General features: G+C 40.2%; 2 protein-coding genes across 2 annotated transcripts; both read right to left on the reverse strand.

The window, feature by feature from the left end:
- Positions 1-5,657: 5,657 nt before the first annotated feature.
- On the reverse strand, positions 5,658-6,605 carry LOC134016782 (olfactory receptor 1D2-like). Its single transcript, XM_062456081.1, has one exon. The coding sequence runs from the start codon at positions 6,594-6,596 to the stop codon at positions 5,658-5,660; it is 939 nt and encodes a 312-aa protein (XP_062312065.1). The 5' UTR covers positions 6,597-6,605.
- A 9,123-nt stretch (positions 6,606-15,728) lies between these two features.
- LOC134016792 (olfactory receptor 2K2-like) lies at positions 15,729-16,974 on the reverse strand. Its single transcript, XM_062456089.1, has one exon. The coding sequence runs from the start codon at positions 16,695-16,697 to the stop codon at positions 15,729-15,731; it is 969 nt and encodes a 322-aa protein (XP_062312073.1). The 5' UTR covers positions 16,698-16,974.
- Positions 16,975-20,286: the final 3,312 nt, after the last annotated feature.

The raw sequence follows: 20,286 nt of genomic DNA on the forward strand, positions 1-20,286 counted from the left end.
CATTTAATGACATTAACTAAATGTCTAGATCAGGGGCATAGCCAAAATAATATTTTTGGGTAGGCCTAGAAAAATATGGATAGGCATCTTTTCAGTTTTTTTACTTATTTACTTTGCGATGTGCACCAGGTGCAGTTTTTCAGAGATATTTTAGTTTTTGGGTAGACCTTAAAACAAATTGGGTAGGCCTGTGCCTACCCAGGTCTACCCGTGGCTACGCCTCTGGTCTAGATGTTTGTGGGGAAAGTCAATCTAACAGAGAACCAATAGGCTATAATTGATTTTGTTTAACATGACACAACATGAACATGACACAATTAATAATGTAGGAAACAGCAGATGATTGTAGGTTAATTTGCATTATTGGCAGGGCTCCAGACTAACTTGTTGCCTTGGTTGCACTGGTGCGCCTAACTTTTTTATTTAGGTGCACCAGCACAAAATTTAGGTGCACCCAAATTTTTCCTTGAGTCGCCACAATTTCAAGGTCACCTTTTTATCACGCTCCATATACATTCATATATATTATGTAAATGATCTTAAACAAGAATAAGGTGTAGGTAAATATAGGCCTATTTTTTATTTGAAGCACAATCATACTGTAGCCTATATATATAAAAATATTTTAAGTGCTTCACTGAGCAACCAAACTAAAACATTTTAAGCAAAATAAAACATTTCAAAATAGAAAGTGCTACTGTTTAAAAGTGCTTCCCTGAACTGAGACCTAACATTTCATGGCTCAAAGTCTTATAGCAGGTCCCACCTTGCTGTCGCATGCCCTTCAGATGGCCAACACCTGTAATTTGGCCTTCTTGCCCTATGGCCTTGGCTAAATCATCTTGCCACACTCTCCCTAGCATCCTAAATCCTAGCTCCATGGGTTAGCTCCATGGCCCAGCTTCGTAACTCAGGGGTCCGCAATTCATTTTTACAAGGGGCCACATGAGAAACCTGAAATGTGTTGGAGGGCCTCATCAATTTGCTCACTATTCATTTTCTCCCATTGTAAAAAGCAGTAAAGTATATATTTTGATTAGCTGCTACTGGTTATCAGAAGAATAAGGATATTCTGTAAATATTTATATAAATATTTTAGATTTTGGTGTCGGTCAAATAGGAAAGATTATAGAAGTAATAAACAGTATAAACAGCAACAACAGTGTTTCATTTTATTTGTAACCAGTTAATCTTCACAAACACTGAAAAGTTGTTTTGCAGTATGTTAAAGATGTGGAATTGATCAACTTTATACAAAAAGCAATACGTTTTTTCAGTTCATTTTGTTCTGTGAGAGAAATCCAGTGGGCTTGAACAAGTGCATCGAAATCTGTCTGAATGCGAAGGACAGCTGACAGGTAATGATCAGGGTCTGCAGTTCAACTAGCAAACCATCAGCCCGCGCCCACTGAATCAGTCAAGTTCTTATTATATCCGCGTTAGTTTTTTTTCTTCACAGCTTTCACTTTGACCTCAGTAAACAGATACTTAGAAGTCCATGTCTTGTTAAAAGTTAATCAGTGGCAAAGTTTTTCATTTTCGAGGGCTAACCAACAGCTAACTCTCCTGTCGGTGAGGTTGCGCAAGCGCACATATGTAAATCGCCTGATCACTGTAGTCTTTCAGGACTACATATTCACTACCGCTCAACACATTTATTTATTTTAAATTTTTGATTTACCTCACCCGGATTGAGACAGCCTGTGGCCGGTTATGGCCCGCGGGCCATACAATGCCCAGGTCTGCTAAACTGACTCTCTGGTGCTCAGGTCGTAATTTCAATCACACAGCACGGAGCTACAGGAATATCTGGACCACAGCCAATCAGAGGCAAAGACCCGCCCCATCTCTGTCTCTGATTGGTTTAGACCACGATATGATCCAACCATGAGTGTCAGTTCCGTGTTAAGATAACAAACGCTTCGTTTGTGGAGAGACAGCGGATGCGAGGAGGTTAGGTGCACCGGTGCGACCTAGGAAAAAATGTAGTCGCACCCGTACACATTTTGGTCGCATAGTGCGACCAAATTGGTCGCACTCTAGAGCCCTGATTGGGCCAGAGCTTTAGCAATTTGTTTAAAATAATGAGAAATTGCTTTTATGATTTGCCTAAATGACTAGATAATGTGGAGGTTGAACACATACTTTTGAGAATTTCAATTGTGATCTGAGAAATGTAGTTACTAATGCCACTGACTGAATGCCACTGTTACAAAAATGAAGCCAAAATACCCCGGATATGGGTGCTGCCGCCATCTTGCGCTGGTGATGGCATTTGGAGCCAGTCTGGGCAGTAGTGATTGGGTGGTGGAGCGGTTTTGAGGTCCCACAATTAGACTCGCCCGACCCAATGGCAAGCACACACTAACCCATTTGTATATCGTCAAATAACAAATGAGCACTTGAACAGCGTGATAATAACTACCTAAAATTACAGAAATCATCTTTGAAAAAATTACATGCAATTTTTTAAATTTAGCTTATGTCCCATCCTCTAACATGGAGGGGGCGGGACTTATGACCTATACTTCAGCCAGCCACCAGAGGGCGATCGAGATGTGTTGGCTTCACTTTAAGGGAGCTGTCATTCCGTCCATTCATTCCGTCGATGGTTTGTCTTCATAGATTCTACTCCAGTATCAAAAAACTAAGATTTTTTCTGAAAACATTCCATGAACTTGCAAAAAATATATAATTTATAGCCAGTTAAACATTATGGTTTATTCACCTTAACATACACATACCCTTTTTTCCCCAAATGTTGCTTTTTTGTGTCAGTAGTTAGACATTGTTTTTAAGGGGGTGGGCAGTTACCCCAGTCCAGTTATCATTATTATTATTTAAATAATTCAATGAATAATGGAAAAAGTTCAAATCGAAACAAATTAATTACACTATAATTTATTCGTATAAGCATATCAATCATCCACATACCTTTTTTTCAAAATACTTTGCTTTTTTGTGTCAGTAGTTGGACACCAAGTGTTTTTTTCATGAATCTGAAACTCTGTGTAGAAACGCCTGCACGTGTCCATTTTTAGGCGTATGCACCTTTGCACATTTGACCCCTAGAATCTGTGTTGGGTGTCACCTACTTCATCATGGACACTGTGGGGGCTACTATCTATAGTTCCAGGATTCTGTGTGTGTCTCATAAACAGCTTAATCACAGACTGCATCACAGGCACTGTGCACAAGCTTGAATAAAGAGTCGGAAAAAACCTTGGCATTATGAAATGCAATTGATTAAGCTTTTCTTAAAATTTAGATTCAAAACAATTCAAACTGAATTGATGATTACTGTATCACTTTGCACATTGACATTTACATTTGAATAAAGTGTCCAATAAACGAGATTCAAATAAACGTCCATAGTTTATTGGTTTCAAAGTTGCGTCCTAACCTTTTGTCAGCAATGTCAGAGATTCATTCAAATGTAATAAAATAATGCAATATAAGGGTCAGCTATCACTCTGAAGGACTCCTTGCCACAACCCACCTCTTCAGAGTGCATTAATGACAGACAGGTTCTGTAAAGTTTAAAGTTTTATAATATTTTAAACCTTAATATTATTATTCACAATTATTTGATTTTATGCACCTGATTTTATAAGGTTAAGGTTCTTATAATAATTTTTTACAACAATATGTAATTGTATCAAGACATGCTTCAACACTATTTCAGAGGCTATGCACAAACTGTATACCAAAACAGTAAGGAGGGATTCATTAAGAAAATACATAAAGTAGTCTATGTTGTGCATTGTGCAAATGAATGCACATCTACACAGTTTTGTAAACCTCCTTCTTGTGAGCAGATTTTTTAATAAAAAAGTTGAATCATTCTATTTTGTAAACTGTTCACGTTTTCTTTTTGCATTAACCTAGTATTCTATTTCGAATTTTAGTCAGTTTAAGACCATAAATTAAGGGGTTGAGAAGTGGAGGAACTATTAAAAACTCCATAGGAAAATAAGTATTTGAACACCCTGCTATTTTGCAAGTTCTCCCACTTAGAAATCATGGAGGGGTCTGAAATTGTCATCGTAGGTGCATGTCCACTGTGAGAGACATAATCTAAAAAAAAAATCCAGAAATCACAATGTATGATTTTTGTAACTATTTATTTGTATGATACAGCTGCAAATAAGTATTTGAACACCTGAGAAAGTCAATGTTAATATTTGGTACAATAGCCTTTGTTTGCAATTACAGAGGTCAAACGTTTCCTGTAGTTTTTTACCAGGTTTGCACACACTGCAGGAGGGATTTTGGCCCACTCCTCCACACAGATCTTCTCTAGATCACTCAGGTTTCCGGCCTGTCGCTGAGAAACACAGAGTTTTAGCTCCCTCCAAAGATTCTCTATTGGGTTTAGGTCTGGAGACTGGCTAGGCCACGCCAGAACCTTGATATGCTTCTTACGGAGCCACTCCTTGGTTATCCTGGCTGTGTGCTTCGGGTCATTGTCATGTTGGAAGACCCAGCCTCGACCCATCTTTAATGCTCTAACTGAGGGAAGGAGGTTGTTCCCCAAAATCTCGCAATACATGGCCCCGGTCATCCTCTCCTTAATACAGTGCAGTTGCCCTGTCCCATGTGCAGAAAAACACCCCCAAAGCATGATGCTACCACCCCCATGCTTCACAGTAGGGATGGTGTTCTGGGGATGGTACTCATCATTCTTCTTCCTCCAAACACGTTTAGTGGAATTATGACCCCAAAGTTCTATTTTGGTCTCATCTGACCACATGACTTTCTCCCATGACTCCTCTGGATCATCCAAATGGTCATTGGCAAACTTAAGATGTGCCTGGACATGTGCTGGTTTAAGCAAGGGAACCTTCCGTGCCATGCATGATTTCAAACCATGACGTCTCAGTGTATTACCAACAGTAACCTTGGAAACTGTGGTCCCAGCTCTTTTCAGGTCATTGACCAGCTCCTCCCGTGTAGTTCTGGGCTGATTTCTCACCTTCCTTAGGATCATTGAAACCCCACGAGGTGAGATCTTGCATGGAGCCCCAGTCCGAGGGAGATTGACAGTCATGTTTAGCTTCTTCCATTTTCTAATGATTGCTCCAACAGTGGACCTTTTCTCACCAAGCTGCTTGGCAATTTCCCCGTAGCCCTTTCCAGCCTTGTGGAGGTGTACAATTTTGTCTCTAGTGTCTTTGGACAGCTCTTTGGTCTTGGCCATGTTAGTAGTTGGATTCTTACTGATTGCATGGGGTGGACAGGTGGCTTTATGCAGCTAAAGACCTCAAACAAGTGCATCTAATTTAGGATAATAAATGTAGTGGAGGTGGACATTTTAAAAGCAGACTAACAGGTCTTTGAGGGTCAGAATTCTAGCTGATAGACAGGTGTTCAAATACTTATTTGCAGCTGTATCATACAAATAAATAGTTAAAAAATCATACATTGTGATTTCTGGATTTTTTTTTTAGATTATGTCTCTCACAGTGGACATGCACCTACGATGACAATTTCAGACCCCTCCATGATTTCTAAGTGGAAGAACTTGCAAAATAGCAGGGTGTTCAAATACTTATTTCCCTCACTGTACTTGGTTAGATGCATCCTGTGTGTATGTGTTATGTAGGGAAATCTTGAAAAAGTCAATTGAGCCATTTCATTTTTGAATATTTCACAATTTATTTTTGCACACATAAAATCTGTATTCTATTTCTAACTTTTGAAAGCTGAAGACCGTAAATCAGGGGGTTAAGCAGTGGAGGAAATACAAGAAACTCTATGGCCAAGAAATTCTTAAGGTTTTGAGGTAAATCACTTGTGCCATTGAGTCGTGTGTGCAATACATCAAAAAGCAAAGCAACTGTGACGTGGAACAATGATATTAAATGTGGCACACAGGTCTGCATAAACTTTCCCCTGTCCACTAAAGAACTCAAACACGATCTGACCATATACACATAGGTACACACTATGAAAACAACATGGAGGAAATAAGTCACTGTTATTAGAAGAGCAGTTGAATTACTTGGTGTTGTTGATGTAATCCAACTGGTCGGAGAACATGACAGCTGAGCAATCAACCCATTGGCACAGTAGAGTTTTTGTATGTGTGAGCCACACAACCTAAGTCTGGAAGTAAATATTGTACCCATAGAAATAAGAAACAAAGGAACAAACCAGGAGAAAGAGACTAACTGAGTTACACGCTGCTTAGTCATGACAGAGTGATACTGCAGTGGCCTACATATTGCTACGTACCTGTCATATGCCATCACTGATAGAATAGAAAAATCCCTACAAGCATATGAATAAATGACAACATTTTGAACCAGACATCCTGCATAAGAGATGACATGAGAGTATGACAGTAAATCCAGCAGGAACTTGGGGTAGAATCCTGCAGTCCCATAAAGCCCATTTATACACAGATTACACAGGAAGATGTACATGGGCTCATGGAGATTCCTGTCCATGATAATAGTAACAATGAGAACAACATTTACCATAATTATCATACAGTACCACAGTAAAGTGAGAGAGAAGAGTACGCTTCTATAGTCCATTAATCCTTCCAATCCAGAAAGGGTGAACACAAGGATAATGGAGTCATTGTTCATTGTGATTAATAAATGGAATGCAAATTGTATTTTTTTCATCAGACAAAGTTAGACTATATACCACCCACCCCAAGCATCAGACAAACAAACAGGTCATCTTATCAGTAGTCTAAGTCAGGAAGGCCTATGCTACCTACTGCCTACAAGATATTACAGAGTTCAGTCAGATGTTGGCGTATGCTGCGTAGTTCCCTCTACTGTTCTTCACTCCTGTGTACAGTCTGTTTATAGTCTGTAATCGCATAAACACCTCAGCTAGTTGTCCTGGGAATTCAAGGCCTATGAGTGAACAGAACTTATGTGGTTGGTGGGAAGACATCACCACTGAGATATTCAACTGGTTGGAGTAAAAATCATGCTGTCTGATAACAAAAATCTATTTATGAATTAAAGGTCTCTGCTGGGGTAAAATAACCACAACTCAATTACCTTGGTATCTTATCGCCATCAAACAACTGTTAAAAACGAAAGATAGCACACTTACTTGGTTAGGTGCATCTGGCCATTACTTTAAATGCAGCAACATTCAATATTCTCTACTTTTATATCGGTTGTACATTTTCCTAAATAGATGTATGTATTATGTGGGGAAATCTTCGAGCCATTAGTTTGAAAAAATATTTCAAAATGTATTTTGCACAAACTCTTTTTGCACATTAAAGTTTTCTATTTCAGTATGCTGAAGACCATACATTATGGGGCTTAGCAGTGGAGGAATTACAAGAAACCGTGGTCAAGAAACAAAAATGCATATATTGTCTCATCTCAAAAATAGGTTAATAAAGGTTTTTAAGGTTTAAAGGTTTATAACTCCCATTCCACAATAGAGCATGCAGATATACAGAATTAGAATGAAAAAAATGTAATTAATTATGCATTCAATAAAAATATTCTCCATGGCTTTGCGATGCAATAAAGGAAATATATTCATCCACGATAGATTTTCTTTTTTTGTGGACAAATCGATTTAAAGTTAATTATGGCTCCAACAGATGAGTTTACGTCTCAGTAAATCAAATGTAAATAACATTTATTAGTAGTTACTGTGATAAGTGATTTCCTGAAGTGATAGAGGACTTGCTTTGTAATATTCTATCCTCTACATGTGTTGACTACATAGAACATGTTGCAGGTTAAAATGGGGTTGGAACCAGTTGGTTGGCTTCATAAGTGTCCATGGTTGCCACTCTACTATTCATAGGTTGAAAACACTTGCTGCTGGCTCTGTGCCCTGTTTAAAGAACTAAATGGGGTCAGATGGCTGAGGTTAGGGAGTTGGGCTATTAATCAGAAGGTTCCTGGTTCGATTCCTGGCCGTGCAAAATGATGTTGTGTCCTTGGGCAAGGCACTTCACCCTACTTGCCTCGGGGAGAATGTCCCTGTACTTACTATAAGTCGCTCTAGATAAGAGCGCCTGCTAAATGACTACATGTAAATGGTAATTAGCAGCATGCTGAAAGGGGTCGTAGCCAATGGAACCATTGAGGAGCTCAGGCAAATACATACAGTACATATTGCATCATTTGATCCCAGGGTTTACTGTCATCAAAACATTTACATAGTATCTGCTTTAAAGTTATGTTACATTTCTTCACTTGCCCATCCATTTGTGGGTGGTGAGGCTCTTGGACAATTCCATGCCTCTCTTAGCCTTAAATTACCAAGCTCACTAACCACAGGGACTGACTGCTCTTCATCATGCACCAGATGGTGCTTGGCTCAAGTGCAGGCAAGTATGTTGCCCTTAACACCTGTCCAGACAGGATGCAATAGCCCTTTGCTTAACCTATGCTTCAAATACTTGCCTTAAAAAATATTATACACTGGATTTTGTAGTGGCAAAGTTAACTGGACCGCTGCTTGGCACTTTTGTGCCAGTGGACATAATGGACACAAAGCTGCTGCTTTGGAGTTCTTCTGAACTGCGCTGGTTCTAGGGTTTAAAGATCCTGTAAAGTGGAATTAAAAAAGAGTTTCAAGTTCACCATACCACAGAATAATGTGTTATTAACTACCCATCCAAATTCGAATGAAAAAAAACACAGACAAGTATGTTAAATTAGGCTTTGAAATCGTAAGAAAATCAGCAGTCTTCTCTGTTCGAGACTGGGGGGGCGTGTCGCCTGAAGGAGCTGAAGCTTGGCCCCCTCGCTGGAAGGCGCCGCCTCTCTCAAGTAAGCTACCTACGATCCAGATAATGGACGCTACGTCAAGCCGAACAAAACAGTATAGAATTAGAATGTATTTGTTCAATGAGTGAAACATACAGATGCATATAAATGAAATATTCCCCTGAGCTGTAACACAGGAGTAAACATTTACAGCAGAGACAGCAGACAGTGAGCTCTCCAACTACTTCTAGCACATTAGCTACCATTTCACTAAAATACCATCATTCTACACCGAGTAGCCTAATATCAAGTTAGCGGTTTGCACTAATTATAGCAGAGATACCTCTGGAAAAGTAATCTAGTATAATTATAACAAGCACACAGAACTGAGTGATGAACTGCTGCCGGCGGTGGATGGTCCAGGTGCGACCGGAGGATGAACGGCCGGGGGGGCGATGCTCGGTACGGCTCCGCGCTGCAAGAGAAGCCGTGTGTTGGTGAACCCCGTCTGTCTCTGGTCCATGTTAAAACTGTCCGCTGTGAAATGGTCAGTGGCGCAGAGGCGGCTGTTTGAGTTTATCCGAAGCTTTCCATGAGCGTGGCTCTTCACAAAATCTATCCACCTATTTTTCCTTTCATTATCAACAGGGAACTTAAATAGCGTTGCAGCTCAGCTGGAGTTCTTGCATCCAGGGAAGATGCAGTTGCGGGTGGTGGGAGACATCCTGAAGCTATAGCTAACTAGCTGATGTAAGCTACAATAACAGTACAGCAGGAGGAGCCATTCAGTGATCTGACGTAGATGGGGCGAAATGATGTAGATAGGGCATTTTTTGGCTCCGCCCATTAAAACCTGATCTGAAAACGGAAGAGAAACTGTTCTTCAGTCTAACTCCACATTTCAGTGCGACAAAGTTTTAGCGCTTTGCACATGCTTTCAGGAACTCATTTCACACGTATATAATGTACTTAGAAGCAAAACATGGAATTTACTTTACAGGATCTTTAAGTGCCAGGCTCCAATGGAATGTAACATTACTGACCTTGAAGTTGAGTTTTGTTTGATTGTGCTAACATTTCCTTTACACTGGTTCTTTTGACCTGTTTGCAGAACATGCAGTGCAATATCGAGGAAATTAAGAAATTAGAAACTAGGACTTTGATGGTAAAAGGATGAAACTCTAGAAACTTTTGGAAATGTAATACCATTGTGTAAAATAAATCAAAACTTGGAAAGTGCCTGCAAGCCGTTTCAACCATGTCGGTGTTGACCATGTGGGTGCCCTCTCTCCCTTCATCCCTGTGGTTTATCACCTACTCACCATGGAGGACAGGACCAACAGGTGGCCGGTTGTTTCACTGATGTAGCTTGGCTGTTCAAATACTTCGCCATCAGGCTCCTGTATGGTCATTGACATAGTCTTTGATTGACCTCTTAATAGTTACTTACACACTGTCACTTTCAGCTGCTGGTTGCACTATCTGAAATTTTGCACTATTGCACTCACTGTACTCTACCTAGGTTAGAATAGGTTAAAGGGTTGTAATAGATTTTATGTGTATTTAGGGTTAGTATTGTGTATTATTTATTGTTATCTGTAAATTTAGGACGTTTTAGTATTTAGGGTTAGTATAGTGTATTATTTATTGTTATCTGTATATTTATCAAGTTTTACTTATTTAAGTTTAGCATAGATGTAAATTATGTTCTGTGTACTTATTTGTTATGTTATGTCATGCCAGGTGCTTGCGTTGTCTTGTCTTAAGAATTTCAGTGCCCAGTCTGACCTTGTGTTGTTCTGTGTACCTGACAATAAAAGACTTGAACTTGAACTGTCTTGAACAAATGGACCTGGTTTAACAACTTTGCGCACCTTCAATTTCTGATCTCGACCCACAGTTCACCTTGACTAATGGATTGCCGTTGCTCAGTCTCAGGGTAAAGCTCCATCACACCATTGCCTTACCACTCTCAAGCCAACAGCCTGTGTGAGGCTGTGTGACGGTTGCCCTGAAAGATGAGGACTTTCACAATCGCCATTTGTGGATGTCTGAATGGAGACCTGCAATCCTGTTCTACAGACAAACACTCTGAGTGCCTGTGAAGATCTGCAATCCTATATGAACAAATGTTCTGGGAGTCGATTTTGTGCCGGTTGCCAGTGATCTGATCTGTTGGAAAAAGCTGCTGCTTTTGTTCTCATGCACACTTCTCAGCGGACCAGCAGACTGTACCAATGCAGATATCCACCTGCCGTGAATACTCTTATCATTCCTCAATCCATTTTAATGTGAGGTTTTTAGAATACTAATATTAGCCTGAAACTAAAGGATATCTTTCAGTTCTACCTGCGGCGCTGAAAACAAAATGACAGAAGTAGCAGCAGCATGACAGAAATGTGATGAATTAAACATTAAGCTTCTTGTTGTAATGTCAAGCATAAATTAATTTATTCAAGTTCAATTTCCAGTTTTGCCTGTATTGTTTGACTTTTCTCCTGTATTATCCTTATTGCTTTGTTTGCCTACCTATGACCCATTGTCTGTACCTTGACTCTGCCTTTTGGATTACCTCTATTAACCTGTTTGCCTGTTTTCTGTAAATTATACGTTTTTTTTCTGTATTTCTTAATGACAGGAAATACAGATAGAAAGACAATGGCACCTATGGTCACGAACTGTGGGTAGTGATCGAAAGAACGAGATCGCGAATACAAGCGGCCGAAATGATCTTTCTCCGCAGGGTGTCCGGGCTCTCCCTTAGAGATAGGGTGAGAAGCTCGGTCATCCGGGAGGGGCTCAGAGTAGAACCGCTGCTCCTCCGCGTCGAGAGGAACCAGCTGAGGTGGTTCGGGCATCTGATCAGGATGCCTCCTGGACGCTTTCCTGGTGAGGTGTTCTGGGCACGTCCCACTGGGAAGAGGCCCCGGGGAAGTCCCAGGACACGCTGGAGGGACTATGTCTCTCGGCTGGCCTGGGAACGCCTCTGGGTCCCCCAGGAAGAGCTGGTGGAAGTAGCCGGGGAGAGGGAAGTCTGGGCCTCCCTGCTTAGATTGCTGCCCCCGCGACCCGACCCCCGGACAAGCGGCAGATAACGAACGAACGAAGACAATGGCAATTATAAATGTATAATTTTACATAAACATTACAGCCAAATGTTGTTACTTAAAAACACAAAAAATTTTTTTTACAAATATTAATAACATTTTCACCAAAATGTTCTGTTAAAACATTTCATTTCACTTTATCAAAACTAGCTAATTTAACAGTTATTTTGCAGATATTTACTTTCATCCCACGGACAACATAATTTTTGGTTTAGACATAAAAACCTTGAATTGTGAACTGAGCTCGGGTAGTTGACGTCATGAAATCCCAGCATGCACCAGTCAATATCAAAGACTACAAAAGCCTGCAAAAGCCTTTCTCGTTGTTTATGATCATTGACCAATGCACTTTTAGTAAAGCTCTCTCTTGGAAGTCGCTTTGGATAAAAGTGGCTGTTAAATGAATAAATGTAAAGACTCCAGAGTAGGACCAGAGCCTGTTTAAGGAGAGCCTGGCCACTCCCTATAAAGCCCCATTGTACCGAAATATGTTGCAGTTCCACCAGAGTTCCACTGGGAGTGATCGTGGTCGAGTGCAGAATGAATGGGAGTCTATGGAGCTAAACGGCTAAATGTGTCTCTTTCACCTGATTGTCGTTGAGAAATCTCAGATTTGATTGTAGTTTTTGCATGTTCAATATGGATTACAGGTCGAAAGTTGAATGAACGAGTACTTATGTCCTTTCGATTTCTTACAGGGCAAGTCGTTGTTGCCCATAACACGCTAGCATTCTGCTAACGAATGCTGATTGGTTAGTGAAGGACTGACTACGACCAGAGATCCCGCTTGATGGCATCCGAAGCAGGACCAGAATGTCAGAGCATTAGCAACATTAGCAACAACATTAGCAAACCAAAACTCTTTCTAGCATGTGTATTGACAGGGGGAGCCTAACCTGTCAGCTGTGTTGTCGATGCCTCGAGAGAAAAGTGGAAGTAACCAGAGCTCGCCATCAAGCAGTATCTCAGGCCGTACAATGTGTATGACGTCAATGACATTTTAAAAGGCTTTTTAGAACAGAAAGGCGACTTTAAAAAAATCTTTCACCCAGCGCTGTGTATTTTTTTTGCCTCCCCTTTCGAATTCAGAATTCAAATTACTAGACAAAAAATGATATCCTGAGAAAAGTGGATTTTGAGGGGTATAGCTACATAGACCTCCATTCATTCCAAGAGTATATGGCTGCAGCCTACAGCCTCCCGCCTCATGCCCTCCCGCCTCATGCCCTCCCGCCTCATGCCCTCCCGCCTCATGCCCTCCCGCCTCATGCCCTCCCGTCTCATGCCCTCCCGTCTCATGCTTCTACTTTTCAAAATAAAAGCTTGCGTCTGGTCCGCTATATCTCCTTCCTCGCGTCTGGTCCGCTATTTCTCCTTCCTCGCGTCTGGTCCGCTATTTCTCCTTCCTACTTTGGTGTACGTGTTTTTTTTTATAGCTAGACTACAAACTAAAAATCCATTCTACGGCTGCAGCCTGGGAGGCCCGTTTGAGTTTAGGCGTCACAACGACGGTTGAGGTTAGGATTAGTTTAAGGCCAGGAGTCGTAGCAGAGGAGAGAGGTTAAGGTCAGCAAGCAGAGTCAAGTAATAGCAGAGGTCGAGGTTAAGGTTAAGCACAACCACGACGGTTGGGGGACAATGATGGTCGGTACAGCACACCGTGCATTTTGTCACCTGCGGTGTGTTCTTTTTTTTAAAGACACTGATGTGTACCTTAAGGAAAATCACAAAAAGAAACCATCAAAGTCTGCAACCATAAATTGCTCAAACGTTAGCTAATATTCGCTAACAAATGTCAACATAAAACGCTGATGCAGTTTTAAATGAAGGTCATCGCAGGTTTCATCAAATATACGTTAACATCAGGGACAGAACAATAACATACAGAAATCAGCAAACTATATGGATAAAATTGTTAATTTAACAGTTTAAACGTTTTTCAATTTATTGCAACAAACGTGCTCATGAACTTACCTTTAACTAGCCTGGCTCTGCCCTCCTACGTACTTCCGCTCAATTTTATTTTTGCTTCTGTACATAGGTCTGGCCATGAGGTACATAAGCCAGATTTTTCAGGTTGATTTTCTACCGGCGAATCAGCGAACAGAGGGAGTGGCTGAGAACGATGACGTTGATGTCGCGCTAGTTTGTGTTGTAGTTCCGTAATGGCGGCGGAGAAAGATGCGAGCAAAGACATTCGGTCCGTTGTGGCAACGCTGCCGAATATCCAACAGCTAAAGCCGGAGCAAGAACAAGTTTTGCTGAGTTTTGTTGGTGGCCATGATGTTGTGGCCCTCCTCCCCACGGGGTTCGGGAACAGTTTGATTTTCCAGCTACGGCAGCTAGCTCTGTTACAGTAGTGGTGAAGGAATTGGCTAAGGCGAACGCTAGCGATTGGTTATGGCAGATTAGAGTGGCTCTGGGCAGATCCAATAGTTTTAAACTTCAACAGAGTACCCGCCTACAAGGAAGTTAACGCTTGTCAATGAAGCGAGGCCAGACTCTCTGTACAAATGCAATGTACGAGAGTCTGGTTAGGACCAGGCTAACCTTTAACTCCATCCGTAAAATAATTTGCGATTTAGTATTTTTGAACCTCTGAACTTACCGTTGGACAGCCTGGGCATGAGATGGGAGGGCATGAGATGGGAGGGCATGAGACGGGAGGGCATGAGACGGGAGGGCATGAGACGGGAGGGCATGAGACGGGAGGGCATGAGACGGGAGGGCATGAGACGGGAGGCTGCTACCCATCTCATTCATTCTGCACTCGACCGTTAGCGGCCTCATATGGAACTAGAGTGGAACTGCAACCAGTTCAGAACCCGGAAGTTTTCCCAAGAGTGGCAGTTCTCTCTATATTAAACATTCTCTGGTTAAAGGTTTAAGCTTAGTTAGATACGCATTGTTTGGAGTTGTTGTTGTGTTCGTTCTGTTTTGATATGTGTAATGTGATTGCCTGTAGTTTGGATACAATAAGTGTTCACCCTGAGTGTGAATGTTATTCAGTTAGATGGCGATCTAACCTGTTTAAAAAAGCTTTACGTGAGGCGAGCAATATTCCTCTCCGATTTGCACAGCCAGCCGGCACTACAGTTGTAATCTGAAGCATTGGTAATATCTGTAATGTCTGGATGCTGATTACAGCATCTGGATACTGTATGTTGTGCCAACGACATGTTTTGAATGAAAATGTTAAATCGTTGTATCTTGTTTTGGCTTTATTTAATATTAGTAGGCTATTATTGAAAACGCTGTTTTTTTTTTACAAAAAAGTTCAATTAATAAAAGTCATATTTACCGGCAAAGAACAGCCTGTAATGTAATATTACAGATATATCTTGTAAATTTGGTACAGGAAAATTACAATTATTTTACGGTTAATTAATGTTAATTATTATTTATTTTTTTTACTGTAATTTAATGGGTTTAATCTGGCGTCCCAGCTGCCAGATTGTTCCTGTTTTTTTACAATGTTTTTTTTACAGAGTGTATTGTGACATTTATTAAACAAACTCTGCCCTTGGATCTACCCTGTGGTGTGTGGCTTGTTACATATGCAAAGAACAATGGCATTGTCAAGTACAGGTTATCAACCATCATTAAAAAAGTTGTTTGAGTTGGGAAATCTTCATCTGTAGTCTGTTCAGGAATCTTAATTATTGATAAGATTCAGTTTAACTGAATACATGCATACATGCATACATGAAACATTTTCAGGGACTACTTGTAAATAGCATTAATTAATAACACTTACTTGGTTAGGTTCATCCGGTTATTACTTTTAATGCATCAACTTTCAATATTCTGTTCTTTTAAATCGGTTGTACATGTTCCTAAATAGATGTAGGTGTTAAGTAGGGAAATCTTGAAAAATTCAATCGAGCCATTTCTTTTTTGAATATTTCACAATTTATTTTTGCACACATAAACTCAGTATTCTATTTCTAATTTTAGTCAGTTTAAGACCATAAATTAAGGGGTTAAGCAGTGGAGGAACTATTAAAAACTCCATGGCCAAAAAATTCTGAAGACTTTGTGGTAAATCACTTGAGCCATAACGCATGTGCATTACATCAAAAAGCAAAGCAACTATGACATGAATCAATGACAGTAAATGTGGTACACAGGTCTGCATAAACTTTCCCCTGTCCTCTAAAGACCTCAAACACGATCTGACCAGATACACATAGGTATACACTATGAAAACTGCATGGAGGAAATAAATTGCTATTGTAACAAGAGCAGTGGTATTACTTGGTGTTGATGACGTAATCCAACTGGTAGCAGAGCATGACAGTTGAGTGATCAAGAAGTTAGCACAGTAAAGTTTAGGTATGTGTGAACCACATAACCTCAATCTGAAGGTAAATGTTGTACCAATAAACAAAAGAAACAAAGGAACAAACCAGGAGAAAGAGACTAACTGAGTGACACGCTGCTTAGTCATGACAGAGTGATACTGCAGTGGCCTACATATTGCTACGTACCTGTCATATGCCATCACTGATAGAATAGAAAAATCACAACAAGCGTATGAATATAATACAAACGCTTGAATCAGACATCCTGCATAAGAACTAACATGAGCATAAGACAATAGATCCAACAGGAATTTGGGGTAGAATCCTGCAGTTCCATAAAGTCCACTGATGCACAAATTACACAGGAAGATGTACATGGGCTCATGGAGGTTTTCATCTAAGATGATGGTCAAAATTAGAACAATGTTTATCAAAAGAATCAAACAGTAACACAGTAAAGTGAATGAGAAGAGGGTGCCTCTATAGTACATAATCCCTTCCAACCCAGAAAGAGTGAATACAAAAACGAGGGATTCATTGTCCATTATAAACCATAAACTGTAAGCAAAAGTATTCATCTAAAAGTAATTGTGTAATCGTATTTTTTTCATTTGACCCCAATACTATGCATAACTTTATATGACATCTGAGACAAACAAACAGGTCATCTTATCAGTAGTCTAAGTCAGGAAGGCCTATGCTGAACATACCTACTGCCTACAAGATATTACCGAGTTCAGTCAGATGTTGGCGTATGCTGTGTAGTTTACTCTACTGTTCTTCACTCCTGTGTACAGTCTGTTTATAGTCTGTGATTGCATAAACACCTCAGCTAGTTGTTCTGGGAATTCAAGATGACCTATGAGTGAACAGAATTTGAGTGGTTGGTGAGAATACATCACCACAGAGATATTCAAGTGGTTGGAGAAAAAACAAGCTGTCAGATAACAAAAAGACATTTATGAATTGAAGGTCTCTGCGCTGTGGTAAAAGAACCACAAGTAAATTAACTTTGCATCTAATTCCCCCAACAACTGTGTAGCGGGGTTTGCTCGTTTAAAGATAGAAATACTTAATTTATCATAAAGTCTGGGGCACCACCTCTTATTGTTAAAGGGATAGAGGAAACCTTATTGAATAATATTTAATTAATAGCCTTCGTAATAATCAGTCTAATCTTAAGTCGTGAATTCTATGAAAGTAGAGCAGATCAGATAACGTGAGTGATACGCGAATATTATACACAATGATTTATTTAGGAGAATGTAATTATAATGAACAAATACCAGATAAGTTATGGGTTAGTCAGAGTAGTACAGTGGCTGGATGCAAATGAGGGCGAGCAACACAATGGCTGTGTAGAGCGTGTAAAGGGGGGAGGGAGAGAGAGAGAGGGGTAGAGAGGGACAGGTAGGCCTTTGTGGTAACAATGGACGAGCAAGGGCAACTGACTTAGCAAGGGTTAAGCTAACTCATTTGTAAAATACAATCAAACATCAACAATTTAATCACAACATGCCAATATGTCACAGGTAAGAAATATTGCAAATCGTAGTTACTTTTGTCGGTTTGAAGAAGGGTAGAGTCAATGGTTTCGTTATCGTCCAACGAAAGTAGAACAACGGAATCTTTGGCCAAAGTTCCGGGCGCTCAGTGAATTTGCAGGTTGAGAGGAATAGTTTAGAAATGTAGCGAGCACTTCAGTTTAATCCTACGAACAAGCGGGGGTGATTGTACGTTTGGGGGTTTTATACTCCAAAGGAAAAGGGGGGGGTCCCCGTGAAGGTGACCTCTTTCATTGGTCAGTTTCCCCCCACCTGGGCGTCGTCCTGAGATCTGCCTAGGTGTGAAGTAGCTGTACCTTTTGAGTTCCGTTATTTCAACTGTCCATGGAATGCTCAAACTTCAGAATATAACAATACAACATTCGTAAATGGTTTTGTTAGTATGGTACAATCATTTTGATATCAAGATTGGCTGGCTTAACTATACTTGAAGGGAAGTTATAATCAAACCTCAATTAAACAACGTTCTAAGTAAATGGGAAAAACACACATTATAACACATCAACTACTGTCATTGAAATAGTGTCCATGAGCCATGTAGTCCTTGAGAATATGTTTGTAAATCCACATAAGAAAGTTCTTCCTTGTAAATCCTTTGTCTGATACTGTGGGCCGTGTGGCCTCTGTATCTGACCCCATGCTGGGTCAGAAGCTTTGAAGCTTCTCCTCTGGGAGAAGGACAAAGGGGGAAGACCCTTTCCTTGTCGGGGGTAGGAGAAGGTGTGATGGTACCGTGCTTTGTCTGTGGACTGTGCTACAACTGCAAAAAAAAACATAGAGCCCATAAGCACACTTACATAGATAAGTACATCTGGTCATTCCTTTTAATGCATCAACTTTTAACATTCTCTTATTTTTTATCTGTTGGCTAAATATATGTTTAAAAATATTAATTAACTAAATGTAAAAGTTTTTATACATTTAACTATTTATTTATTGCAGAGAGAAACCCATAATTGGTTTCTAACTTTTGTCAGTTTAAGACCGTAAATTAGGGTATAAGTAATAGAGGAACTATCATGAACTCTGCATTACATCAAAAACAAAGCAACTGTGACATGAAACAAATGTGGCATAAAAGTCTGCATGAACTGTCCCCTGTCCTCTACAGACCTCAAACAAGATCTGAACAGATACACATAGGTACACACTATGATCACAGCAGGGACAAAATAAATCACTGTTATTAGAAGAGCAGTTGACATACTTGGGGTGGTTGATGTAAGCCAACTAGTAGCAGAGCATGACAGTTGAGCACTCAAGAAGTTAGCACAGTATTATTTTGGTAAGCTCACATAACCTTAATCTGTAAGTACATTTAAAACAGATAAACAAAAGAAACAAAGGAACAAACCAGGAGAAATCAGTCATGACAGAGTGAATCTGCAGTGGTCTACATATTGCTCTGTCAAATGCCAGGTACATTTACATTTAGTCATTTAGCAGACGCTCTTATCCAGAGCGACTTACAGTAAGTACAGGGACATTCCCCCGAGGCAAGTAGGGTGAAGTGCCTTGCCCGAGGACACAACGTCATTTTGCACGGCCGGGAATCTAACTGGCAACCTTCAGATTACTAGCCCGACTCCCTCACCGCTCAGCCACCTGACTCCCTGGTACCAGGTACAGGAAGATGTACATAGGTTTTCATCCAGGATTATGGTCAAAAGTGGAGCCCCATTCATCAAAAATAATCTCACGGAAACACTTTAGAGTGAGAGAGGAGTGTTACTCTGGAGTCTTTTGTCATGTCCAACAACACATGCTCAATTCAGTAGACAGATTATCCATGAGGACTTGTCCACCTTACCAAAGAAGGGTTATTGAGGCAATTCAAACAATGTGGATGATACTCAAATGACACTATTGTCAACCTTAGATAAGGCTATTTGTCCATAAAATGTTACTATGGGGTGGCATTTTCCTGTTGTCAAATTCATATAAGTTTTCTCTATGGCTGTCTGTAGACATAAAAGCCTGTTACATTGTGCAACTGGTTGATCTATTATTATTAAATTATTGCAATGCATATAACGGTTTGGACATGGCTGAGAAGTATGATATTATAAGTTGATTTGTTACAGGATAAGTCTACAATAAGATACAGCATATTATCCAATTGTATGTGGCTTAATCATTTATGTAATTGAAGAAGTTTGTAGAGGTGGGTTTAAATGTAATACATATTTAGTGTACAAGCTTAGGCTTTAGTTGCTAGTTTATTTACCTGTTTAGCTACATGATACAACTGACATTTAATGTAGTTGTCCTTGAACTAATATCTCTGACTGTTGTGGAAAAAACATCACACTGTTGAAATTATGAACATGGGTAATGATTATGGATTTAAAGATCCTGTAAAGTGGACCTGGAAACGAGTTTTAAGATCGCCACATCACAGAATAATGTGTTATTAACTACCCATCCAAATTCGAATGAAAAAATAACACTGACAAGTATGTTAAATTAGGCTTTGATATCGTGAAAAAATCAGCAGTCTTCTCACCTTGAGACTGGGGGGGCGTGTCGCCTGAAGGAGCTGAAGCTACGCCCCTCGCTGCCTAGTGCCTACCTCCGACCCAGATAATGGACGCTATGTCAA

This window comes from Osmerus eperlanus, chromosome 3 (assembly GCF_963692335.1).
Source record: "Osmerus eperlanus chromosome 3, fOsmEpe2.1, whole genome shotgun sequence".
NCBI classification, from domain to species: domain Eukaryota; kingdom Metazoa; phylum Chordata; class Actinopteri; order Osmeriformes; family Osmeridae; genus Osmerus; species Osmerus eperlanus.